Here is a 27,759-nt window from a genome sequence, read left to right as displayed (position 1 = left end):
GTTCGTACAAATAAAATGCAACACAAAGGAATAAAAATGCAATAAAACAGGACAAACAACCCCCCACACGCAGCCCTACTGCCACAGCTGAGTTATCAATACATGACTTGAAAAGACATGGATTGACAAACTGAGAAAACACGATCCTATATAACGCATGCAATGAGGAAATTCTAAATGAGAAATAAATGTAAAAAATAAATGTGTAATATTAAAATTAAATTAATTAAATTAAAAACTGAGTAAGAAATGATTCCAAAAGAGTAATAACCTGTACATTAAATGGAGTAAACTATGTAAACAGGTGAATAAATAGAGAAGACAAAAGATCAAATCATTCTAAGAAGAGTAATACATAAACAAAATCAATCAAATCAATCGATCGATGTCACAGTCCAAAGTAAAATTGAAGTGGACTTTAAATCTGCCTAGGCGAGATTAAAATTTTGATTTGGTCTAGGCAAGATTGAATTTTTAATCTTTCATTTTGAAAGAGAATAAAAGAAAAATGTTATGTGTCTTTTTATACAGTGTATGTAAACTTCTACTTTCAAATATATATATATACACACACACACGCACACACACACACACACACACACACACACAGAGAGAGAGTTTAATTTAATACAGTGGTTAAAGCTCTCAAAAGGGACACAAGAAAAATAGAAAAATCAAAGGGTTGTGAGCTCATAACTAGTTTAAAACACACACACACACACACACACACACACACATATATATATAATAAAATTGTTCTTTTCTCCAATGTTAAATTTTGTTATTAAATTTTAAATGATTTAACTTTAGCCACACAACAGGCTTAGAGCTAGAAATGAATTGAAACCACTGATGCTGAGCTGTGTCATCATGGTCAAAAAAGTGTCAAATGCAGTAGTTGAATAAAGAATTTATGTCTCTGAAATGTAGTGCAGGTAAAACGTAAATACACAAAGGTTTTCCACCACTGCTGCTATCAATATCTATCATATAATATACACATTCTTTTGAATTTACCCCTTCTGCATACTGAGTACTTTAGTAGTTTAAGTATATTCTGGTTGTGTGTACTTTTATATCATTACTTGTGTCTGTTGGTGGTGTCTCTTTGCGAAACGCTCTGGTAGTTGTTTTATTTCCTCGGGCAGTCGAAGTTTCCGAGCCACTCCTGAACGCAGCAGCAGTTGTGTCAGCTCCCAGGTGAGGCCGACACGCCCTCTCTGGAGCGCATCACACAGGTAAAAGAAACACAACTAGTCCGTCCAGTTTCTGTGTATGAACCGCAGGGCGTCTGCTTAATGAAAAGCCGTATCTGTGGGAAGTGTCTGATGTTTTTCTTTTCTTTTTTTTCCCAAACCGAGCAGGGAGGACCGTGAACTACGCAGCGGACTGACAACAAACCGACCGAGACAACAGGGAGAGGACGACAGCTCACACTGAGGACATTTGCATTCTTATTTAAACTTCTGTTTCCCTGCTGACATCGTTTAAGCGGCGGAATAACGACACTAAAGGAGGAAACAGCTTCAAATGGTGAGCTAAACTTTAAACGTAAGGGCGAGCGTTGGAGGCGCTGAGCCGATAAACAACATGTCGACTTCAGCGGTACTTTATGTGAAAAATAACAGATAATAACGTCAGACATGTGACTGTTTGTGGGACAGGATCGATACAACGACCTGGATTTGGACCTGGAGTGTGATGGAGGAGGAGGAGGCGTCGCTGTGAGTGACTTTCCTGATTTAAATTTAGTTGTCTTTAGTTGTCTACCCCTAATTTGTCCACTTTAACCGACTTAACGTGAGCAGTTCATAACTATGAGGATTTGACTGCTTTATTTTCAGTGTACATGGCCGGTGTGACCTGCTGGGTGGGTCCGGGGGCAGAAAATGTGCCCCTGGGCCCCCTTTAAACTCCTTTTTAAAAAATCTGAACCACAACAGGGTGCATCAACCAACTTTTTCTTCCTGTTTTGTGACTTGAATTCCACATATAAGATGTTTGACTATGGAAAAACACTGATAGAGTCGTCCTCAGATGTATTCACACCCTTCCATTAAAGAAAACGCAAAATTCACAATAGTCAATCAAATAATTAGAAACTGGAAAAAGTAATAATAAATAAAAATTTGCTAAATTATAATTTAGTGAAATAAGACATTGCTATCGAATTGTGGTTGGAAAGAATAATTAGAAAAAAAAAAAAACTGTCCCGGACAAATCAGAGCACTTTGCTGATGAGCAGTGGGCCAAAATCTAAACACCTGTCAACAGGTGCAGACGTCTGACTGAGAGTTACAGAAAACACTTGATGGCAGTGATTGGCTCAAAGGGTTGTTCAACAAAATGTTAGTTTACGGGTCCCATCATGCTTGTTTTTTTGTTTGTTTATATTTCTGATGAACCGCAATTCAAAAGCAATGTCATGATTTTCATTAATTAATCTATTATTACTTTTGTCGATTTCAACTTATTTCACTGACAGCTGTGTTTTCCTTCTTTAATGGGCGGCTATGAATAAATTTGAGGACCACTGTAATTGATTTAAAGAAGGTTAAGAAAGGCTGCCGTTTACTGTAGAACTAACAGGAATCAGCTCTCAAAGAATATCTCGACTTTTCAACTTTTAAGAAAGTCATAACGCCCCTGAGCCACTGAGTACTGGAAGGAGTCTTTGTGGATTTACAATGAAGGAGAAGGTGCCGTCTTGTCAATAATGAAGCAAAAGCGATAACATCCAATTGGTTAGAACTGTATCTGCTGTAGTCTTCTGGACAACCAAACATAGCAATGCATTGTTAAATATGGATCCTATTTAGACTTTAGAAACATATTTACAAAAACAATCTGTGAAGGTAAAAATCAATCTTTCCTTGGGTTGCACAAAGCTCATCAAACTATGGAAGCAGTGACTTGAGTTAAATACCTTTTGTTCTACCAGAGCCACTGTAGCAGTGAGTATTTACAGCAGCACCGTGCTGTATGTGGCATTGATTCAGACTAACCTACATTGACCACATTTACAATAATGAGCACACATCACCCAGTTTAACAGCGTGGCTCATTGATGTATTCTTTTTTTCTTTGCTATGTGGCACAAAGAGTTCAGTAGATCAGCCTTTGGATGCTCACACAGAACATGTTCATAGGATCAGTGCATTGTGGGTTTTGATGCTTTCCTTCCATTTGTAGTCAATAAATACATAGAACATCTCCAGACTCACTTTGAGCAGAGCGTTAAGGCCCTTTTAATGTCTGCTGATTTGTCTGTTCATTCGCTACAAGAGACTTGAACAGAGAACAAATAGAGAGCCTCTGATTTATTTGTCCTTCTTTCTAGTCAGATATAAGTGAATGCACAAAGCAATACTGGGGTAGGTTCTGAAGTAGAACCCCAAAATAAATCTGAGGAGTCACAAGATGGTTGAAGGGATGCAAAAAATGATTTATTTTTCAGAATTTTCTTAGACAAATGCACTTTTCTTGTAAAATGAGGTCCTCCTCAGGTATGGAAAATGATTTAAATAGAAAGAAGTAAAGGAAAATCATTATTTAGCTGCCCACAAGTAGATTTTACTTCATTTAAGGGAAGCCACAGCACTGTGAACCACTGCTGTGTTGATACTTGATTAAGCAGATCAGCAGTATGATCTATTTTCCCAGGGCTGCAAACAAAAAAATAATTCTAAATTTACTTTGATCATGTTCTCAAGTCCAGACACGAAACCAGCTTCAAGTCCAGACTTGAAAATTCACCGTAAAGCTGGACCGTGAGGTGTAAGCTAGAAAATCTGACGTGGCATCTTTAAATTCAGGAGTTAATTGACAGACGCTGTGAGTTGTGATCAATGAGGGAGTTTTGTGCTGCAGACTTGCATCACATCATGGCGGTGTTTGTTTGCTTGAGATGCATGTTGCTTAAAGTGAAAAAAGTTTCTCTCTCTTCTTCTCTCCTCATTCAGCAAAAAGCAGCGATGTTTGGTGGGATGTTGAAGAAATCCACAAAGTCCAGAGAACCGTCCGGCAAAGCAGAGGTGATGTACTAATTTTAATACAACAACTTTCTAGCTCCAAAGGAGTCAGTTAATGGAAACTTGTCTAATATCAGAGGTTTCCTGCAACATAGACATAATTTTAGAATCAATAGTTGGTTTTTTTTCTCATCTTAACATGTTTTTTTATTGGATGTCCCCCAAAATGTGGTCAATTTACACTTTTTACACTTATTTTACTAAATGACCTTATTTAATCTTATCTTATTGCTCCATAATTAGAGATTTTATATATATTATTTTCTCTTTCTACATTGAAAAAAATATTCTCTGTCACGAAAATCTTAAATATAAAACTCTGCTGTAATCATGTTGACTATGAAGGGCAATAAAATCACAGTAACAGCCACTTCATTTCTTAAAAAAAGACATATACCATTCATTTATAAATCTCAGTATGACAACAGTGGATTTCCAATATTGAGTTTAGTGTATGTTCACACAAGCCTTACGTTGACATTACAGGACAGTTTATCGACCAACAGTGACCTTTCAAAGAGCAGTGACAGTCTGACAGACAACGACAGCACCAAGGTGAGCATCAAGTGTCATTTCTGTGGCTTATGTTTAATCATTTCTAATAAATGTCACGTTGGGGAAATATCCTCAGCGTGTAAATCAGTGTTTTCGGCACCCAGAATGATGTATTTACGGATATTTCAGGACAAAGGAGGAGTGTTCAAAGGAATGTTTAAGAAGACGAACAAATCTGCCAAAGAGGGTCAGCCACAGGTTTGTAGTGGCTTCTTGAATTTACTGTGCAGTGCATCTTTTTTTATATTTTAAATGAGGTCTGATATTTATATAGAACTGAAACCATTATTTGGCTGCTTGTCAACAATAATGAGATATATTTGCTGATACCCAGTTTTTCTTAGTTTTATGTGACTGTAAATTGAATATCTTCAGCTGCTGGTTGGATAAATACTTGATTAAGCTGGAACTTACGGAAGCCGAGAGCGGTCATGGCTGTACATTTGTTTAAACGGCATTTTCTCGAGATAACGAGATAATTATCCCGCTGTCTGGAGAAAACGGGACTGTTTTCTCAAGATAATTATACCGTTATCGCGAAAAAACGGCGTTCGTTTTCTCGAGATAACGAGATAATTATCCCTGGATACGATACTGATGCCTGTGTTTACAAAGAAACGAGTGACGCTCTGGAGTGCAGCAGTGACTTTGCCGAGAATGGACTGAAAATGTCAGATCGAGGATCATCTGTCATTGATGAACGCATCAGACTTTACTTCTCTCGAGGTCTGACACAGGCTGAAAGAAGTTGGTTTTCTCGAGATAAATTATCTCGTTTTCACGAGAAAAACGATTCTTGTTATCTCGAGATAACGAGAAAATTAACTCGTTATCTCGAGAAAACGGTGAAGAAAGAACAGCAGCGGAAAACGACCGCTCTCAGCTTCTGTAGGAATTTACTTAAAATCACAGAAAAGAAATAGTTCCACCAGTTTGCCTTTATTTTTCAAACATAAGAAGCTGAGGTCTAGCAGAATTTGTTTTTTTCTTTTGCACAGGACTCCATCTCATTACAAAACCCTGAGCTGTCTGCCAGCAGTGACAGTCTAACAGACAAGTCCTCAAAGGTGAGTTCACTTCCTGCTCTGTGATATTTGTGTTTTTTCTTCTGCAAGTCAGTCGTGTTGGGCTTTAAACTAAACCCCTTTGTGCACCCTTCTGTTCAGGAAAAATCCGGTGTGCTGGGTGGGATACTGAAACGACATGTCCGGAGGCCGTCACAGGTGAAACATGATCCTCTGTTACCTCCACACAGTGAAACATCACCGGGGAAACAGCCTGAAATGTGAAATATATTATCATGCTACTTCAATAAGAGGCTAACAGATGCTTTTGTCTGATTCAGGATCTTCTGGATGTCTCAGGCAGTAATGAAAATCTGGTAGAAAACACCAACACTAAGGTGAGTCTCATCAGTAAATGATCATTTAAAAAAAATACCACCAATTGTTAAGTTGCTTTTTGATTATGAACAATGAGACAAAATGCTGGAATACATGCCTGACATTAAATGATACGGATGAGACTTTATTTGCCATTCGACTGTGTGATTTCTATTTTTAATACAGCAACAAAAAAATAATCAAATTTAGCACATTTTCTTGAAGTGCAGTACAGACAATTCCTTTGTCTTTATTGCAAAAAAACACAACAACTTTTAATTCTTTTGCAGGTTATTTTGTTCATTAAGTGACGAGCTGGTGTGTTAATTAAAAGTCAGAACATATAGTTTGTAAGGTCTGACCAACACTGTAACCCAAAAATGTTGAGTTCATCATTACACAATACCAACCAAAACCAACAAGTGATTGATGACTAAAATAGTGGTGCTTTCAGTCCTTTATGATGTTTAAAGAAGGAGGAGGAGTGGTGTCAAATTTCTAACCATTTTTCATGATGATGTGTTACATTCATGAGCAGCATTTAAAAATACAAACATAAACCATAGATATTCATTAATAAACAGGGCAAAGCTACCTGACATGTGATAGGTGCTTTCAAAATATTCCAAAATGAGTATTTGCAACCTTTGTACAATAGATTTTGTAAAGTTAACACAACATTTATGGCTGAATTGTTATTAGAAACCCTCCAATTGCTTCTGTTTATCATTTTAAATAGTAAAATTACATCCAGCCTCCTGACGCAAACAAAACAACTAGAAGTATTGTTTTTATATAACTTAAAGTGTTATTAAAGTCTTATCTGATGCAAATATTGCCATGTACTTGGGTTATTTAGACATTATTATTGGTCTTTTCACACCAGTTCAATGGTTTCAGCAATTAAATATAAGCTGTAAACTTTATTACATTCATCATTTTCTAAATCTCTCCAGAATGTTAGTGTATTTAACTGCAGTGACTAATGCTAGAAGTGGAAAACACATCACTGACTGTGCTACAGAACAGGTTCAGACTGTTGAATTGGAAGCATGGTTGGGTTACACCTTTCTTTAGCGAGTGAAGCCGGTACGTCTATGGTGTTACCCAGAGTCTGCTGGTGATGTCGACCTCCAGTAACTCTGTGGAGCTGGACTCACTGAATGGACAGTTTTTGTTTTGTGTTTTGAACAACAAAAGCCGGCATCAGCTGTTTGGAAGAAGTGCAAGCAAATGTGTGGAGCTCTAAATCCCTGCAGCTGCAGCGGTTTAAAATACAAAAGAACTGTTTGTTTTTTTTTTTTTTAATTTTATTTTTTAAAAAGTGAAAAAAAGAGGAAGAGCTTCAGTAGAATCTACATTCAGTGTGGATATAATGTCGTTTTTTGACTTCCAGGAGTCAGGAGGGATGTTCAGTGGGATGTTTAAGAAGCCCTTGAAACCTTTTGCGAGGACAAAATCTCAGGTATGTGTTGTGCATCTCACTCGTCTCACTTGTCCCTGTGCTGATGTAAATATTGGTATACTGTATTTTGATCCTTTTTCTTTGTGTGGCACCGTTACGAAGGTGAGAGAGACACGTCTGTTCGGTTCCTGTGCATTACTATGTTTTGCTTCTTCTTCTTCTTCAGGAGGATTTGACTGCACCCGACGACCTCTCAGGCAGCAGCGACAACCTTTCTGTGAATAGCAACACTAAGGTGAGCTTTGTAGAAGCTGCAGACTCCATCTGCAGAGACCTAATAGTTCAAAAGTCATCTTTAAAGCTGTGAGCAGAAAGAAAGATGTTTTCTCTATTGAGCAACTTGTGTCGTGTGTCTGGGATATTAAGGATTGGCCCTAAGTTTCTCAAACTTTAACGAAAAGAAAACAGAGGTTCTTGTGTTTGGGCCGAATGGTTCCAGTCGATTTGGGTCTTTTGGCTAGTTTCTTAAAACCAACTGTTTCTGACTTGGGTTTTAAACTAGATCGTCAGATAAGCTCAGTGGTGAAGTCGAGCTTTTTTAATCTGCATCAACTTGCGAAACCATTTTTAACAGCTCCACATTTCGAGACAGTCATCAATGCATTTATCACTTCCCGGCTGGATTACTGTAACTCTCTTTATCTTGGACTCAGCCAGTCGTTTCTCTGCTCGTCTCCTGGTTGGAGCTCGTAAGAGAGACCACATTATGCCGATTTTAGGTTCGCTTCACTGGCTGCCTGTTCATTTTAGAGTTCACTTTAAGATTCTTTTATTTGTGTTTACATGGTCTCGCCCCACAGTACCTCTCTGAGCTGATTTCCCTGTATTATCCAGCCCGGTGCCTCAGATCAGCTGATCGGCTGCTTCTGGAGGTTCTGAGGTCTCGGCGGAAGCTCAGAGGGGACAGAGCCTTTGCGGTCGCAGCTCCAAGGCTCTGGAGGTCTTTCTGCTGCACATTAGAGACGCACTGTCCATTTTTAAAACCCGCCTGAAAACTTATTTTTATGCCCTGGCCTTTGACCCAGCATCCGACTCCTGTTTTATTGTTTTTTATTGTTTTTGCTGTTCTAGATGTTATAAAATTGTTTTATATTCTGTGTCCAGCACTTTGTTTCAACTTCTGTTGTGTTAAAGTGCTTTATAAATAAAGTTGAGTTGAGTAAACCTTGATGTGATTTAGTCGATAATACAGGCTGCTGTGTGAAACCCTTTACTGTCGGGCGGCAATCAGAAACCTGAAGTAATGCTTTACAGAAATCTTGCACAAATTGTTATCATGTTCTCAAATATCATTTTATTGTGACTGTTTTTTCTTCAGGAGACAGGCGGGATGTTCAGTGGGGTGTTTAAAAAACCAAAAGCCAAGACAAAATCTCAGGTGAGAGATCTGAAGTGTTGCTGCAGCTTGTTTCTGTAAAATATTAGCATATGAATAATATTCACTGGTAGATGTTTGTTTTACTTCTTCAGGAGGATGTGACTGCACCCGACGACCTCTCAGGCAGCAGCGACAACCTTTCTGTGAATAGCAACACTAAGGTGAGCTTTGTAAAAGCTGCAATAACCAAATAGTTTAATAGTCAACTTTCAACTTTTCAATTCGATGATGTAACCAGTAAACCTGGATGTAGCGGTTATTTGGTTTGTAGTACAGATGACTGTGTGAAGTCGTTTCCTGTCAGACTGCAATCAGAAACTAGAGAGATCTTTCACTGTAGTCCTCCAGCATGTGGAAATGTTCTCAAGTTGTATTATTAATGTGACTTTTTGTCTTCAGGAGACAGGTGGGATGTTCAGTGGAATGTTTAAAAAATCTCCAAAGCCCTTTGGAGCAAGAACAAAATCTCAGGTAGGAGATATTTAACAACTGTTGCAGCTTGTTACTGTAAAATATGAGCTTGTGAATAACATTAAATGGTCGGCATTTGATTGTCGTCGTCAGGATGACTTGTCTGCACCCGACGAGATGTCCGGCAGCAGTGAAAATCTTTCTGAGAACCACACAAAGGTGATATTTTTTAAGGTGCCACCTCAAGCATCATTTAATAGGAAACAAATCCGTCATATTAAATGCTGGCTTCATGTTGTTTTCCCAGGAGAAAGGAGGAATCTTCAGCGGTGTGTTCAAAAAAAAAGGAGCCAAATCTCAGTCTCAGGTAAAAATAATCAATAATAACTGATCATTTCACAACAAGACAAGGGCAGAGACATGTGACAAAGGCTAGAAATCCAACTGTAGATGTGGTGATCAACGATTTCAGTGAGACACAATGAGACACAGTGGTGTTTTTTTACCCATCCATCTGTTTCTTTTACTTTAAGGGACATTTGCAGGGCAGTTTTAATCTGTTGCAGGGCTTCAACCTGGGGTCAATACACAACTGAATGCAACGCAAAGAGGAATAATTAGAAATATAATCATAATAAATTACATGCATTGTCTCTTTAGGAATCATTGTTCCGACTTGTTGATGGTGCGGCTCAGCTTTTTTTTTCTTCCTGGCTGTTTGGTGTCAACATGCTCAGTGCTTGGTTGTTTTCTATTCACCTACTGCACTGTTTTTGTTATTCAGGATAAACTGGAAGCAAACCAGTGAACACCCAGCTCGTGTTTCACTTTTAGGCCTTTAATTTCTAAACTTGCTCACTCATAATGTCCTGCAGTCTGTGTTGCATTCACAGTGAATGCATTCTACCTGCTAGCCTTCCTAGCCTAAATTAAATATTATATGTAAGCATTAACAGCTCGTGTTTGCAGCACATTAAATCATTTTACATCTTTTTTTTTTTTTTACTGAAACCATAACAACAGATTCAGAGCAAACCGACTGGCACCTGCTCATATGATTGAGAACTATATCGACTCACGATCACAGCACAAGAATGCTTGAGGAATGTCATGCAGACAAGTTAGCTGACTCATTTTGGATTGCAAATTTGAATTTTAGATGCTTTAGATTTGATGCCGTGTTGGTTGTTGAACTGTAATATGCAAACTACTGCTTGTTGTGTCTGGCACTCAACGTTTTTACCACCAGTTTTAGCAGAATGCAGCCACACCTACAGTCCTTGTGTCAAGTAGCTTGGAGCCAACTCTGAGTAAATGTTCAGTAAACAATTGATAAGTTGGGCCTAGTAGAGTCTGACGAGTTCAAAGCTGTGAAAAAGCAGAAGTGTTCATTGGTAGTCTGGTTTTAACAGAATACTTCTTTTAAGCTATATTTGTACGCACTTTCCTCTCTATGAAAGTAACACAATCGTGTGAGAATTTGGTCAGATTACAGCCCTAATCGTTCCATTTCAAAATAAAACACTTGATAGTCTTTTTTTCATCGTTTTATATATTCTGAACATGTGTTTCCATTTGTTAAGGATGATTTGTCTGTGAATGGTGAACTCTCAGCCAGCAATGACAGTCTAGCAGAGAAACCTTCAAAGGTAAGTGTTCATTTCATGTCCTCCCTCTTGTCTTTTGGCTTCATTGCATCAGTACTACAGTACATGATATCAGTTTGTAACCCTAACCACTTTGATCTCTGTCAGAGTGGAGTGGCAGCAAAGATCCTGAAGAATCCTTTCAGTTCCTCATCTCAGGTCATTTTTTTTTCTCTCAGTGAATGCTACATTATGTTAAATGATCCACCTGCTTGTATGTTGCACTTACGGTCCTGATGTCTGATTGCTGACGTGCTTTGTAACATATCAGGAGAAGGAAAAGGCCGAACACTCAGGAGAGTCAAGTGAGAAAAGCTCCGCTGCAGAGAAGCCTAAAGCCAAACAGGTTGGTTCTGGTTGAAGTAAATGATAATGGTATTTTTTGTTAGAAAGTTTTTGCTGTGATTAGTTTAAGGTTAGCCTGACTGTTTACTGGGTACAGTAACAGTGTTCTTGCCTGATTTCAGAACGGCTTCAGTGCAATGATGAAGAGCACATTCTACACTGACAAACAGGTGAGCAGTGGTTTCTGGTATTTTATCTTTACTGTTACACTCGCCTAGATCTGTTAGCATAATGAGCAGTAAAGCTGCAGAAATGTTTTTTGGGGAGTTTTTTTTTTGGTTTGTTTGTTTTTATGGAGGGATGCACAGTGAGTTATTCTCCTGCTGTTTGTTATTTTACAAATAAACTTAAATTAATCTGCAGGAGAAGAGCTCCAGCACTGATGATGAGGAGACACTGGACGATGGAAGTAGCCAGCCCAGTCACAAACAGGTTCATAAGTTTTGGAAAATGTTCATTTCTTGGTTTAAGTCAATGGTTTAACATCCATTTGTTGTTATTTTTCACCATTTTTTTTTCTCCTGTTTGTTTCATATTCAGAGTAAACTAGCTGGGGCAATGACAAAGCTGAATCCATTTCGAGCTGCGAACAAAGTAAGTACAGTTTAGATTTATTTTGCTTGTGATTAAGACATAAGGAAGAAGAAAATACGAGGAGTATTGTGTTTTTCTTCATATACTAATGATTCCTGTCTCCTCTGTGCAGCACGAGAAGCAGACAGGCTCAGATGAAGAGGATCCAACTGTGAGCAGCGAGAAGTCATCAGGCCACAAACAGGTGTTTTGATATTTTTACTTGTTCCTGTTTCACAGTTTGACATAACTAATGTGACATTTCACTGGTTATCTTTTATTCAGGAAACACCTGCCACAGTGAGTGGAAGCCTTGATGTTTTCAAACTGTTATTTAGGGAGAACTTTACAGCTTCCTATTAATGCAGTCAGGCGTTAACACAATTAGTGTAAATGACATAACTGAGGTATTAAATAACTTGTCTGCCTTAGAAAAAAGGAAAGCAGTGAGTCAGCGGTTTAAGTTTCTGACGAGCAGTTTTCACCACAGACTTCTGTCCAACTTAGTTTGTCTTGTCTGGTCTTGTTGACGTTGTTATACCTGAAGTCTTTCAAGTAAATATCAGAGAGCTGGAAAGTTCTCTGTGATATTTACTTGAGGGGGCATTTTTATGCCGTTATTATCAATGTCAATCCAGAAAGGGTTAAGAAACTAACTGAAGGTAGAGCGAGGAAAACCAGACCTAAACCAGGGATTTGCTACAGCTCATGGTAAACGCCTGAACTCAGAGGCCAACAGGGCGCTGCAGACAGATCATAACACTAAAACACATGAGTAGGAAAACAAATTAATATGGAAATCTGAAAAGATTAAGGCAGTAGATGAAAATAAAGAAACTGAGCTTATAATGTTAGCAGTGTACATGCACGATCACCATCCCTCTAGTGTCTCATTAGGAGTCACGTCAGTACTGACTGGAATCAAACAGCTCATTCCGCTTTTTGCTGAATGCCAGTTTTGCTCTCATCCAAATGTGGCTCGAAAGCAGGTACAAATCTAAACTGTTTGTCCACTTAAACCCTCCGATGATGTGTCCTCCCTCTCAGAACGCCATGGTTGAAGCCATGTCCAAACTGAACCCATTCCGCTCTGCACATAAAGTAACTATGCTGTTGAATGTGTTTGGTGAAAGTGGTCGTGAGGTCATCGTGACTGTGGCAGTGGTGATGGTGGCGATCTTCTGGGTTCCCTTTAGCAGTAATGCTGTACTAATAATAGACAGTATATCAGGGGTTTTGCATGTTTTACTTATTAACTACAAATCGTACAGTTTTTGATTGATTTGATTGAGATATTTATTTCGAATATGTAAAGACAAGTACCAAGTAAACAAAGAATTAATATGGAAATCTGAAAAGATTAAGGCACACACACACACACATACACTTATATACATACATATCCATACACATACATACAAAACAAAACAAAATCATATAGCAAAAGAAATATCCCACAATTCGGGACTAGGTCTACATATTCGAAAAGGAGTGAGATGAAGTATACAAACACTTTTTTACATCAACTAACTATCAGCTAATCATTTTCCAAACAGTGCTGCTGTGTACGGAAGCCGAGAGCGGTCGTTTTCCGCTACTGTTCTTTCTTTGGCGTTTTCTCGAGATAACGAGTTGATTTTCTCGTTATCTCGGGATAACAGGAATCGTTTTCTCGTGATAACGAGATAATTGGTGTTTGTGTTTGCCCGCTCGTGCCTGGTCCAGGATGGAATCCCAGGTGTGTGGGACCTCCCACACACCTGGGATTCCATCCTCAGTCACCAGCGGGGGGCCGGAGGACAGACCAGACCGGGCACGAGCGCTTCATTGTAAGTTGTCGTGTCCGGTCAGCTGTACTCATGACACGTCATGTCGGAGTTCCCAGTCAGCTGTCTATATAAGATAGGTCACACCAGGAAGTCCGACAACTTCTGATGAAGGCTGAAGTGACAGCCGGAACTGTCAACGGGATAATTATCTCATTATCTCAAGAAAACGGCGTTCTAAAAAATGTGCGGCAATGACCGCTCTCGGCTTCCATAGGTGTGATTAAGGGTTTATGTATGTATTTTTTTCTACAATGCTCAACTTTCTAGATGGAAGTTTTACCATCAGAGCCCTTTAAGTTTTAAAAAATGTGTTATTAGATTTTTGTGCCACATGGATTAAATATAAGTTATTCACACGGAAGAGTGATTAACCTCCATCTGAAAACCCTGAAAGCATTTGAAAAATAGCAATATGGTTCTTTGAACACTGATGCAGTTTTAAAGCTAATCTTCATTGTCCTTTATTCAGAAAGACACAGAAGACACAGAGACACTCGAGGAGACTGAGAAACAAGTGGAAGAGAAGCCAAAACCGGTCAGTCTATTTATTGCATCACGGCGTGACTCATCCGTCAGTGACCACACACACACATATACACAGCTGATCAACTTCTGTCAGAAATACCCTGCTTCCTCATGCTCCTCCTCTTCCGTAACTCCACCACATCCTCCTCATCTCCTGCCGGCTCGCCATCAAAACCTCCTTGTCCTCCTGCTCCGGTGCACCCACTGATTCTGTGTGTGTGTCCTTCTCAGGTCAAAAGAAACATGATCCAGCAAGAACGCAAGGAAAGAAGTGAAACGCCGCTGGTCCCACCCAGACCAACAGAAGAGGTTTGCGCGCAGCCGGTCGCAACTCGGTGGAAATGTGACTCTTGTGAGGTTATTCTGAATTCTGCTCTGTCTGTTTCTGGTGTGTTGTGTTGCAGGAGATGAAGGGGACGGTCACGTACAACAAAGTAAAATCAAGAAGAACTGAGGATAACAAGGTACGGTTCTCAAATGTGCAAAATGATCTGTCTGCTGTCTATAGAGTTTTGCGTTCTTCATACAGTAAGTACATTTAATTTAATCTTAATAAGCGTTAAACTGCAAATTATGCTTTCAAAAGGATCATGAATTGTTACATTTCATGGTTTGTATATATAAAAAGAAATCTCTTGGGTGTTTCAGATGCTCTAGTTCAGTTCAGAGACACATGTTTTGATGTTGTCCTCTGCAGGATAACAAGGACATGACTGCCAAAGAGAAAAAAGAAAAACCTGCAGAAACTCCTGTAGTTCCTGCAAGACCGTCGGAGGAGGTGAGCCGTCTATGTTTAAGGGATTGGGGGGCTGTTTGTATCAGTTTGATTTAAGTGTGTGTAGAAGCAATACTTTCAGCACTTGTAGTTTAGGAAACTGCCGTTGTTCCATTTCAGGAGATGAACAGAGGACCGAGACAAAAGCAGAAGAAAAACCACCAGGTGCGTGCACACAGAACCAGAGTTGGACTATTTTGGATGCGTTTCGGCTGCAGTGGAGGTTTCAGCTTCAGAAACAAACAAAAAAATTTCAATTAAAAGCTACCCTCCAATCTCAAAAATATGTTGAAGTTATTGTTCATTTTTCTTTATCTCCATTCTGCAGCATATTGTACTTGCAGCAGCACTAAAAGGTTGTTTTCCCTCCTCTGCTGAAGGACTGAAGTCCCTCCCTGCTCACTTGAAATCTCAGTTTAACACATACGCAAACAGGCAGAATTTTAAGAAACCAATACTGATCCAATATAAATGTTATCCAAATATGAGGGGAATTAAAGTGCTCCTGAAACAACCCTAAGCAGTTTGGATTTCTGGCATAAAAACATAAATTAGATATTAAAAAAAATAATAATGAGACTGACGATTGTTATAATATTTTATCTAACTTAGTTAAGCTCAGTTATTCATTAACTAATTCGTTTAATTTACTGCAGAATCAGTCAGGTGACGAAGCCACCAAAGAAGAAGACGAATCTGCTGTGACTAAAGATGAGGCAAACCCTTCAGAGAGCAAACCAGTAAGTTTGTCTTGTCATCACTGTGGGTCAAACAAGATTCAATACTGATGAGTATTGAGTGAGTGAATATTTTTAGCCAGTGTTTAAAGGATTGTTGTTTGGTATGAACCCTCACCTGCTGCTGCATACAGGTGAAAACAGATTATTTGTACCAGCTGTTCAGTCGGGTTCCAGCTTCTGTTCTAGTTCCTGCTTCCTTCTCGTCTTGAGATATGTGACTCCTTCAGGCTATTCTCAGAGTGACGCCTGTGCCAATCATACACAGGTGTTTTTTAAAAACTGGGTTTTCCCCTGTTTGTTCTCAAAAAAAAAAAAAGATTTTCAACTCTGTTAAGAGAGCGCCAGAATAACAGGTGGTGATATCATCCCAAGGCCAAGTCAGCTGATCAAAAAGCTCAATGTAGAATGACTGTGCATTTATGATTTATGTATGTGAACAGGACAAATCAAAAAATTTAATTGATAGGACAACAGCATGGTGATGGCGGCGCGCTTGAACGCAGCGGCCCCTTCAGGAGACAGCGAGAGTGAACGTTTTGCGTGTCTTGTCTATCCCAGAAGTTCATTCCACATAACTTACAGCCGTGTGAGTTTGCTGAACATCAGGGCAATGAACAGCACTAAAACTGTGGTGATCGGTTGTGATTTGGATATACGATGCCAACATGGAATCCGTAAACAAAAGAGGGGGAAGAGAGCCGGGATCAAGGCTAGGCTAAAGGCTAACCCCTCCAGACCAGCAGTACTGTCGCTCCTACTCTCCAATGTCTAAATACATAGCAAGGCCTTCTTCTCTGCTGCCCTAAACTCTATCAGAATCCCTGATTTATGTTGTAAAATTTTCCCATTAATCTTTTAACTTCATTCCCAACAGTCTGTTCTCTTCATTTCATTGTGTGTCTCTGGGCTGTGGTGCTTCCAGCTGTATATAATTATATTAGAGCTTTTTTTTTTTTTTTTTAATCCAATCATATTTCAGCAACGGTCACAGAAATCTGCCCTGCGGCCTTCAGAATCAAAAGTGCAGGCATCTGTAGCTTAAAATGCATTGTGATGAAGCTGTTGCTTTAACCAATCAGATTTAGAGTTGATGGTCCCAGCGATGATGTCAGCATTTTCACGTTCTCTGATTGGATGGTCAGAGAGCTTAGCCAATCTGTAGCAACCTGCACAAGCTAAAACTTTTTCGTGTATTTTTTTTTTTTTTTTTTTTTCCTTTTGTTATTTTTCGGGTTTTTTTTTTTTTTTTTGCTGAAGCTCTGTGACTACTGTAACTGTAACATTTAGCCCAGATGTTGTTCTTTCATTCCAACACAAATCACCGACTGCTGGAATGAAATGTAGTTCTTCCAGTTATTGCTCCTCACACTGTCATTTCTTACAGACCAAGGTGATAAAGCCAAAGCGCCATAATCCATTTATGCCACGCACTGCAACAAAGGTAAACAGCAGCCCACATAATTCATTCCCAGGATAAGACATTTTATTTTATTGTGATATTGACGCTCTGATTGTGGCGGTTCTGTTGTTGTTTCAGGCCAGTAACCAGGCTGCATCTGATGACGAAGGGCTGAAAGAAGATGAAGAGTCTTCGTCCAGAGAGGAGAAGAAAGAAGAAGAGGAGGAGGGCAAAGAAAAAACAGAGGAGGTCTTTCAAATAAATTCTTTTCACTCCCTTGGTGCCTGTTGATTTGCAGATTTTTATGATTGATGACAAGTGTCAGGACAAATGTTCATTTAAAGGAATGTTCAGTATTTGACCTCCTCAAAATATCAATGTCCTGTTTTTTTTCTTTTCAGACCAAAGTCAAGAAACCCAAGAAACACAACCCTTTCATGCCTCGACTCAAGGTATCATTCAGACGTATGACTCTTACAAACCTGTCTCTTCCCATGTGGACACTCTCCTCCATCCTAATAAAAATATTGAAAGGGCGACTCACCAAACTCACGTAAACAGAAATACGCTGTCAGTAAACATATTACCGACAGATATAATAAAAGCGTGTGTGCAGCAGGGCAAGTATGTTAATTGGCGACATTCCTTCATTCTGTTTGTTGAACATGAAATCAGCTCATAATAATATTTGATTCAACCCGTGTTTGTTGTTGCAAATTAGCTGTTTACGGAAGTCATTTCAGACAGGACGCATACTACCATGCTATACAGTATGCCGGAAAAGTATATCCCAATGCATAAACTGTCTAATGTGCCAGAAAATACCAGGATGTCCTGCTACATGTAAGTCAGCATGTTTCTCTGGCCCGTCTGACCCATAATCCAGTCTCACGCAAGTTTAAACAAGTTTGAGCCACCGAGAGAGCACAAGCATATAGCTGCTCATTTTGCACTAGAGGCTGGTTGGATATATTAGGATATAAGGCGCAGTAGTATGACAAAGAAGTACGTCTCAATTGTTTGCATACTGCATGAGACAGTATGTGCTTTGTAAGGCAGCTGCAGTACGTACTGAAAGTAAAAAGACAAAGTTTACAATTTGGAATACAACTCTATTTTTTTTTTTTTTTTCACTTATTCTCAGGAATGCGCCTCAGTTTAATTACGCTCTGTGCTGCCACTAGTGGCATTAAACTGCACTGCTGCAATGCAGATGTAGCAGCGTCGACTCCGTCAAAATCTCAGTGACAGAATAAAAAACCAGAGCAGGACAACTTCAGCAGCTTTAGTGCTTCTTGTGTTAGAAGAATTAATACCTGACTTCCAAAAGATGGTCTCTCATTTGGTGTTTTAAAGACGGAGGTGGACATCGCTGTCTGACATATTTCAGTTAAGATGAGCGCAAAGATTAAAACGTGATTTACATAATGTCACTCTCATCAGATCTGTTAGTGGGTCTTGATGTTCTGAATGGAAGCTACAGCATTTGTTGTGCTTTCTTCAGTCTTGCCTTGTTTTGTTGGCGATGTTCGTCAGTTTGCATAGCTGAAATTCCACACAGCCTACCTTTATGAGCAACTCCCTGCCCTAGTTACGTAGCAGCTGAAAACCACAGAAACTGTAAAAGAAATCACTGCGTAATTTATTTTTTGACTTTTTTTTGAATACGACTGCTGTATAGGAGCTCATATCAGCAGTTTATATTGATATTATGAATGCTTTAACTGTTTGTTCCCTTGTGTTTGTCTGTGTTCTTGGTTTCAGGCCAAAGTTATACAACGGCCCGGACAAGACGATGCTGCAGGCAACGCGGCAGAGGTAGAGAAAATAAAACACGTTTCTTTGCTGCTCTGCATAAGACGGAAGAAGTCCCCTCACGCACACTGAGCTTTAAAAACTAAAAGCAGCTTCGAGCCTTTTCTCAGCCAGTCGGTGTGTTTGTCCACCAGACTGACGCGTTGTGTCATTGTGGTTCAGAATTACAAGAGGTCTGTTTCACCCGCCTCGCCCCTCCTCCACCCTGAAAACAACCTCTTTCTTGCAGTCATTTACAGAGTTTGCCTCCAGGGTGTCCACTCAGCTCCCAGCAGAGAATAACGTAGTCAACATGTGTTTTGTATTTTCACCTTTCCACTGTTGACATGAAACCCACCCCCACCTCACCGTGTTCGTACTTGCTCTCAGCACGGAAGATGAGACGAGATTAGGCAGCAATGTGCCCAGACTTGTTTCTCTGCTTCCTTTTTCAATGTGCCCATGGACGATTGTGGTCCTTTTACTTCTGCAAATACAGCAGACATAAGTCAGAATGCCTTTTACTATCACTTCCTCCTCTTTATCTGAGCAAAAAAAGTGAAACTCAGAAAATAGAGTACGTGATAAGTTCATTTAAATTCACGCACTGGGTGTCTGTTCCTCTCTCTCAGTGTCACACAAATATACACCTTAGCTACACTTCAGACTCAGACTTTTCTATATGCAGGGGGGAAAAAATCCTGGTATTGACTGATTGATTGATGAATTTTAAGCTGCATTGTTTCTATTTTCTCAGAATGAAGGTGCAAACAGGACCCTGTTTGACCAGCTGGAGGACTTCCGTATTGACCCCGCACAACCTCAAGGCGCTCAGGTTTGTCTTTAAAGCAAAACATGTTGACACATTTACATTTAAACAGTTTGCTGCTTCATCATCTGAATGGAAACCATGAACATGCAAGGGGCTTACGAAGCTAATGGTGTCTTTCAGGATGTGGAGGATCTTATGGACTGGTGGAACACAGTGGAGCGTAAGTTACTAATTACATGTGTCTCAATTAGTTTAGCTTTATTACTTTTTATTTTTGTTGTTCTGAAACTCAAGCTATCAAATTTTACTTTGCTTTTGAACCATTGACTCAATTGTATATGATCAAAAGTATATGGACACCACTATTTTGTTACTTCAGTCGACTATTTTTCTTTGGTTTGGGTCCCTTAGTTTTAGTTAAGTGAAACCTTAATGCATGCAATTGTAGATAATATCTTCAACATTACAATGTCACGATGCACAAAGCCACCTAAACAAAGATATAGTTTTATGAGTGTGGTGTGGAAGGCCTTTAGTCCAGCATCTGCGCATTTTGCGGCTAAATGGGTGCAGATCCTTCAGCCAGGTTCCTAAATCTATTAAAAACCCTTTTCAAAAGACCGGAGGCTGTTGGCAGCAGGTTCACGCTCATGCTTTCCAAATGTAGTCGTGTTATGGGTTAGTGTCCACATACTTTTGACTTTGCATAATATGATGACAAATCATTCTTTATTTCCTTTCCTTACTTTGTCAGCATGGGAGGATACGCCTCAAGATGATGACATGACAGAAAAAGAAGAGGCCAAGTAAGTAAACAACCAAAATAGGTGTTGATGTATTTTACTGAATCTCATTTTTGGTCTCTTAACGGTCCCTTTTCTTATGGTTCTCTTCATATTTCTAGTAGATATATTACCATGCAGATAGTGACAGTTTTATGTGCTGAATGTTTGACATATCTGCACCTAAAATGTGCTTTATGATCCCAATACATTGGAGGTCAACAGAATTTCACAAAAAAATAACATTCAGAGAAACAGTTCCCTAAAAATAATGCAAATAGTAATCCTCAGAGCATCCCGTCACCCTGTTGAGACAGCAAGATGTGTGGATTATCCAGAATAATAATCTACATTATTCATTTACTTGACTTCCAGTCTGCTTCTGCCAAAGCGGTTTCTGAAATCTTGAGCCGATTATCTCAAAACTACAGAAAAAGAAACCACAACTATCATGATAAAAATGTCTTCTCTGTTCACACTCATTGCTGTTTATTTACCTTCAACTTGTGCTTCTCAGGGCGTTTGCTGTGACAGCAGAGAAAGTGCAGAAGGGCATTCGTGTCTTCAACAAACTGTTCTCGGAGCGAGCGGAGAGCCTGTGGCAGCACGTCATCGACCTCAACAGCATCGCCGACGGCCTCGACAAGTTCAACAAGAAGACAAAGATCGCTCAAATCACCGGCGGCTCCACCAGCGCCATCGGGGGCGTCGCCACCATTGCCGGCCTCGCTCTGGCTCCAGTTACCTTGGGAACCTCCTTAATCGTGACGGCGGTAGGACTTGGCGTCGCCACGGCCGGCGGTCTGACGTCAGCAGGCGCTGGCATCTCCAACCAGGTCAACAACTCAATGGACCGCAAGAAAGTAGAGAAGATCGTGGAGGACTACCAGGAGAAGATGGTCGACCTCAACAAGTGCCTCAAGTTTGTCAAACAGGGGATCGAGAACCTGCGGAAGTTCGACCTGATCAAGATGAAGAAACATGCGTACAATCGGGACTTCCCCGTGCTCAGTAGCAGTTTCTACGAAGATGGCGCCATGGCAGGAAAGGCAATCCTCATCAACGCCAACGAGATCATGCGTGTGGTGCAGATCGCCAACGTGGCAGGAAGCACTGCTGCCAGAGCAGTTCAGATCGCCAGCATGGCCACCGGCGTGCTCACTGGACTCTTTGTAGGTATGGACATCTACTTTGTGGCCAAAGACTCCAAAGAACTCAAGAAAGGTGCAAAGTCAGAGTTTGCTGCCAAAATCAGGGATGTTGCTACACAGCTGCATGACGGTCTGGTGGAGCTCAACTCAATACGAGAGGAGCTGCAGTCGACCACGCCGGAAAACAACGCAGGCAGTGATGGCGAAGCTCTGGACAGTGACAAGAAGGAAAAAGAAGACAAACATGAGAGTTCAGATGAAGAGGAAGATGAAATCGACCGCATTAAAAAAGCCATCAAAAAGGACTACGAGAACAGAGAATATGTTTGACACTTAACTGGAAAAAATGCCTTAAACTTGTTTGATTCCTCTGTCAAGGTGGAGGTAAGATTTTAGTGCAGTTTTTTTTTAAAGTCTGTTTGTATATTTGTCTGTCTGTCAAGAAAATTATGCAAAAACTACCCAACCAAAATTCCTAAAACGTTTTGAGAAGTTGAGCAAGGCCAAAGAAAATACTCATTAAGTTTAGGTGTGGATTCGGATCACTTTCTTTCGAAATGTGGAATAGGACATTGGTCAAAAAACTGCACTTTGAAAATGTGCTTTTCTGACTATTAACGTTTCAAAGAAAAGGTTCAATCATCGCCAGTTCTTAAAAAGGTCGTATAAAGTAAAACTATAATCAGACGTATTTTGAATGTCCCAAGAGGAAACTCCATTCTTCATGAAACCAAAAGTATAATACCGAAACTTTCCGATTGGGGAACTTACTTATTGAATCTCAGCATTTACACTACACTGGGCGGAACTGAAGTTTTGTGGTAGATGTGTCATATTTGTTTTCCTTGTGTCAAACTGCCGCATTGTCTTCTCAGATCATGGGATTCAGAGATTTAAGTCAATATGTATTTGGATCGTAACATCTTAAATAAAAGAAATTGGTGCAGTAAGTATTTTCTGGACTTCATGTGTTGGTTGGATTTTCATCAGTTTGTAGTTGTTCATATTGAAACACTGAGACTTTTTCTGACCAGGTGTAGAGATTGTTTATAGTCAAAGGGTTGAGTGCCTTTATTATTTATGATGCCTTAGAAATACATTGTGATGCTGTGCAGCATTGGTCTGTTTCCTTCTGTTGTTTTTCTGGCTGTCAGGGCTGCAGTGAAACCATCTCCCCACATGCTTGAGGTTGTGAATTTGTTGAGGAATGTTTTAAAGTTGCATACGACTTAATGTCACTGGACACTGATACGCACCACATTAGGTAGATTGGTTTTACTGAACAAACATTAAAATGACCACGAGAAAAGAACAGAATTGGATAGCACAGCTGTTTGTTAATTCAATTTTGGATGTAAAGACTTTTCTTAAGTTCGTAGCTCGTTTTAAAATCATGATTCATCAAAGTAAACTGGGCTGCCAATTAAAACTTAAGGAACATGTAGGTAATGTGTGAAACATCTGCGGTGCCAAAAGCAGTTACCTGTGCAAATGTGCTTAACAAGTGAGATGATAAACTTCACTGCCAGTCTTATGTAAATGTAGATATTTTGTTTCATTTATAAAAGCACATGTTTAGTCATATTTCTTAGTTCTATTCATGCAGTTTAAGATGAGTGGGAAATGTCTGGTTAAGCTCATCTAGCTGATGGTATTTGGTTATCTAGTGCAATGTTTTGGCCTATTTTGGAATTTGTGGCGTATCATCTTTCTTCCCAGGCTACCTAATTATTAAACAGCATTTTGTGACCCATGTTTTTACATTACTTTTAACACTCTCAATCTAGACTGACATTAGCTTTGTTGGTTCCAGTTGGTTCCAGCAGCTCGGCTGCACTTAAACTTGGCTGTTAATGGGTGTAGTAACGCAGGATGAATGCTTTTTGCAAAGTTTGCATCTTGCTTTAAATGTGTTATGTGTCCAACACTTTAAAACTTTAACCAAGCCAAGTTTGAATTTTTGAATCCAATCCTGCAAACACAGTAGGAAACACAAAAACGTTAAAAAAACGTCTCATAAATGAATTAATAGGAAAAAACTGACAGTCAAGTTTTCCTTTAGGACTCCTATAAAGGTAGCCTTTAGTTTTAAATCATGTTTCCATTCTAATGAAATGTTTTAATAGTTGTCTGGTTTAAAAAAGTCGCTCATTCGATGAGTGGGATGACAGGGTGGTAAAAACCAGGTCGGGCCCGATAAGAACCGATTTCTTGTCAAGACTGTTAACGCAGAGTGAAAGTTTGAAAGGTTCTATAAGCTCTGATGGTGTCACCTCTCTTTGTTGAAATTCATATTTGTTTTTACATCTTTGTTCTGGGTGGAGTTGATCATTCAATGATACCTTCTATGTGCAATATACTGTCCATGTGTAATAAATATAAATGCAAAATTAAAAGCCAGAGAATCATTTTCTGTCAGTCTGTGCATTTTGTAAAGTCTTTATGCTGGTTTACAAACACTTGACTTCCTTCTACCTGCAGTACAAACACTCTGCAGCTACTGAGTTTGTATTTACTCTGTTAATACCAAAGATAACATTGTTTGAAACGTCTTTCTGCATTGTTTGTTTTTCCTCAGAGATTTCCATGACGAACGTAGTTGAAGCATGCTCGTTCCAAATGTCTCTGCATTCCCGTTAAGGGCCCCTTTGTAGCAATTAGTTTGCATTACTTTTATTTATTTTTATTTTTATTTTTTTTACAGAGACCACAGAGTGGATTTTTTATTATAATTTAATCATGACATGACAAAGAAACACACGTTTATTGTTCCGTATTATGTATTACTGTTTTGGAACTCAGTGGTGTCAAGCATGACAAGCAGCCCCACAAGCTGGTTCAGGTTCTGAGCACACCTGGACGCCCTTGACGACGCCCAGCAGTGATGTCATGATGTATTGACCACACCTTGGGGCATATTTCTCACCGCGTCACCGTGGAAAGAAAAACTGGAAAGTCTGAAAAAAACAAAAAAAAAAGCTTTTCAGCTGTGAAGTTTAACTTTTTATTACCAAATACTGCAAAGTTGTTGCACACAAGAAAATATTTTATAACAAAAATAATCTTAACTGTATAATAATGGAGATTTTTGCTTGATTCTTTCAATTATGAAGTATGGAGAGAACAATATGAAGGTTTTTCTATTCAAATAAATTGTTTTCTTGGCAGTGTAAAGAAAGCTTTGAGACTTAGTTTTTAAATGTGTGAACACAAATAGATACAGATTTCAGTAAATGTACCTGAACAGTCAAATTTGCATAAAAAAAGAAAAAATCTAAATCTCACCTCTTATGTGTTTATAACATAAAATCCCTTCTGTATGCTTAGAATCAATATTTTCATCCCTTCTATATTGTTATTATTAATATTATTGTAATTCTGTATTCAGCACATTTTTGCACCTTATATAACACATCATTTTCCTTATTTTTCTGAAATGTAACGTGTGAGTTACTGACTACCATGATATCAATATCATATAATATTTATATAGTACATCTGAAGTCAGGGAATTTCTTTTGACTCTCTGTTATGATTCTTGATTCGATGTGTCAGTGTTTGGACTTCTTCCAAGATGATTCCCACATTTTTTATTTTCTATTTTTGGAGCAAACATCATCACTTTCAGGATTTGTTATCATGTTGTGAAACTGATGAGTCAGAGTCAGACAGGTAACCCACACAGAGGCCACGCCCCTCTCCCAGGTGAATCCACAGCCAGAAACCAGGCAGGAGACAAAAGGTTCCACATCGTCTCCGTTTGCAGAAACCAGGTGAGATTTTACAGATATTATTTGATAACATCTTGGTGTCTGAGATGAGTTTGTGAGTCAGGAACCCTGCAGATAGTTTGACTGTGAGGATTTTTGTGGTGCAGAAGCTCTCAGGGCGTGTTCGGGTTTAAGGTGCTTTGTTCAGGTAAACGGTGTCGCCTTTGGGTGGTGTCGGAAACATGTGGATTAGTCAGCATGGAGGTAAACACACCTGAGAAACAGACCGGCAGAGCACATGATCAGCTGACGTGTGCAAGAGGAGCTGCATCAAGATTTATATACCTTTATAGGTGTTTGTGTATTATTGTTTGCTTATATTTTAAGTTTATTGACATTCAAGAACATTTTCAGTATTTAAATTTACTTTTTTATTAACATTATCTTGTCAGTAAAAATATTTTTCTTTTTCCTTTTGGGGAAATATTCCAGTAATTTGACAAATTTTCAGCAAAATCTTGCTATTAGGGCCAAATATTGTTGCCATTGCATTGTCATACCTGTCTATACTGAAATATGTCGACGTCTTTTGTTTTTCTGCCTGATTTTGCCATTTATTAAATAGAAAAGCTCTTCTAATACATCACAGTTGAATTTATCTTAATATAAACAGTACAATAGAATAAAATTATTATCTGAAATCATCAATATCTGGCCAAGGAATATAGGGAAGGTTACATAAAACGAATCTTTGTTTCCCCAATTTGCCAATTTTGTGACAGTATTCAATCAAAAATAAAAACTGTATGTACATATTCATAAACAGTGGGGAAAAACATGGACATACATGGTCAAATTAAAGTAGTAAAATATTTAAAATGTGGGCTTAAGGTGGTCAAATCAGTTCAGTGTCATTTATGAAGCACATTTGAAACCAGATGTGAGAAATAAGACCATTTGCTTTGCTAGTTTAAGTATTAAGGTTAAGACCCATCAATATTATTTTTCTGAGTTTATCGATATCTGATCAAAAATTGACACATGATAGCGTAAAATAGTTTTTTATTTACTCTCATGAAATGTTTTGGACTATACATAAGAGGGAGAATCTGTCCAGGCATCCACTAATAAAAAGAAAAAAAAAGAAAAGATGACCATTCCTCTTCCTCTGAAATGCAAAAGTTATTCTATTTTTATGAAATCATGAAGTAAAGGGTCAGAATTATACATCATTATTCATTCTAGTTTTAATTTCTTCTACTTTACGTTGCAAAAAACAAATCAAAAAGCGATTGAGGAACCTGAGTTGAGGCGGAAGGTGTGATTTCCGAGCCGCGGCGGGGCTCCTGAACGCCTCTGTGCAGATGTTCCGAGGCGCTGCTCTGAAGTTTAAACTCCTGGGAGCGTCTGACAAGAAGGAGGCTCCGTTTGACAATATTCACCAGAAATTAGATGTGAAGCGTCTCTCAAGTGTCTTTACAACTCCGGTAGGTGGAAAAAAAACACTCGCATCAGAGGGATTTGGTCGTTGTTAGACGTATGTGTTTTATATTTCACTGTCTGTTTGTGTTAAATGTCGAGTGGATTTGGGTTTTTTTTTACTGTTAGCTAAAGCTAGCTAAAAGTTTTTAGCATCACAGCTAATGTGCAACAACGTTAAATCAGAGCAGCAGTGATTTTAGGATTCAGGAAATATCAGACTGTTACTGGAAGTGACCACTGTGACTGGTTTTGTTTCCAGTACACAGAGAACACTGTTAATACTGGAAATAAAACCAGTTACACTGACAGGTAGTGTCATTAGGTAAAGCACAAACACAGGTGATGTTAGCATAAACTATAATAAACTGACAGCATTCTTCTACAGATTTGAGGTACTTGATCCTAAAAATTAGCATTTTTATGTCACATCATATCTAATTGTTTTTCTCTCTTTTAACATTCATGACTGTGACCACTTCACACATAAACATTTACACATAATGAGCTTGTACTGTTGCTGTGTGGTTTTGCTTAATAAACTTATTTCTGTATTGTACAGCTCTTGTAGCTTGTTTTGAATGCTGACAAACTCAGTCTGATGTCACTGACTGCTGATTAGTGAATTTGAGTGAATATTTCAGTTGTCAGTTAACCTGATGATTATTTTTTTTATGAATGGGTCAGTTTGCTCTACAAAATTTCAGAAAATGGTAAAAAATAAAAACATTTAAAAAAAAAAAAACAACAACAATTTAGTCCACCATTCAGACATGCTCGGCTAATTGTCATGTTTATATGGTCTGACTGACATGATTTCTTTCTCAGATATAACATGTCATATTTATATTGGTTTATTCATTCATAATATATCCTCTAAGAGTAAATACACTAGAAAATATGCAGTTTTAAGAAGCTGTCAGAGACTTTTGACTTTTTTATTTTTAAAAATTTGCTTTACCAATAAATTGATTATAACAATAGTTGATGATTAGTTTAAGAGTTGAGGACTAATCA

The 27,759-nt window shown here is 38.8% G+C and overlaps 2 protein-coding genes across 11 annotated transcripts in view; both read left to right on the top strand.

The window, feature by feature from the left end:
• Positions 1-1,332: 1,332 nt before the first annotated feature.
• Positions 1,333-23,962, top strand: LOC103370244 (enolase-phosphatase E1-like). 4 transcript variants are annotated; one of them, XM_008299228.1, is made up of 37 exons: positions 1,333-1,533; positions 1,665-1,724; positions 3,963-4,034; positions 4,518-4,586; positions 4,716-4,784; positions 5,585-5,653; positions 5,753-5,809; positions 5,932-5,988; positions 7,365-7,433; positions 7,600-7,668; positions 8,752-8,811; positions 8,904-8,972; positions 9,211-9,282; positions 9,376-9,441; positions 9,533-9,589; positions 10,806-10,871; positions 10,977-11,027; positions 11,140-11,214; positions 11,336-11,383; positions 11,577-11,645; positions 11,754-11,807; positions 11,920-11,991; positions 12,834-12,887; positions 14,085-14,150; positions 14,372-14,449; positions 14,545-14,604; positions 14,838-14,918; positions 15,036-15,080; positions 15,572-15,655; positions 17,040-17,096; positions 17,193-17,303; positions 17,456-17,506; positions 18,819-18,872; positions 19,606-19,683; positions 19,801-19,840; positions 20,375-20,426; positions 20,920-23,962. In XM_008299228.1, the coding sequence occupies exons 1-37, from the start codon at positions 1,531-1,533 to the stop codon at positions 21,881-21,883; spliced, it is 3,228 nt and encodes a 1,075-aa protein (XP_008297450.1). In that variant the 5' UTR covers positions 1,333-1,530; the 3' UTR covers positions 21,884-23,962. The 4 variants fall into 4 exon arrangements, with proteins under 4 accessions (XP_008297450.1, XP_008297449.1, XP_008297451.1 ...); XM_008299227.1 differs by having other exon boundaries at positions 9,530-9,589; XM_008299229.1 differs by lacking the exon at positions 12,834-12,887 and having other exon boundaries at positions 9,530-9,589.
• A 1,301-nt stretch (positions 23,963-25,263) lies between these two features.
• LOC103370242 (myb-like protein X) overlaps positions 25,264-27,759 on the top strand; it is a 40,725-nt gene continuing 38,229 nt past the window's right edge. For 3 of the 7 annotated variants that reach the window (XM_008299219.1, XM_008299221.1, XM_008299222.1), the window contains exon 1: positions 25,351-25,527. In XM_008299219.1, the coding sequence (XP_008297441.1) occupies positions 25,506-25,527 (22 nt within the window). In that variant the 5' untranslated portion in view covers positions 25,351-25,505. Of the gene's footprint in view, positions 25,327-25,350; positions 25,528-26,538; positions 26,751-27,759 lie in introns of those variants that run through there. The other 4 variants (XM_008299223.1, XM_008299224.1, XM_008299225.1 and 1 more) reach the window with 3 other exon arrangements.

This window comes from Stegastes partitus, unplaced genomic scaffold, assembly GCF_000690725.1.
Source record: "Stegastes partitus isolate 25-593 unplaced genomic scaffold, Stegastes_partitus-1.0.2 Scaffold1394, whole genome shotgun sequence".
NCBI classification, from domain to species: Eukaryota; Metazoa; Chordata; class Actinopteri; family Pomacentridae; genus Stegastes; species Stegastes partitus.
This window is presented reverse-complemented; position numbering and strand designations above follow the sequence as displayed.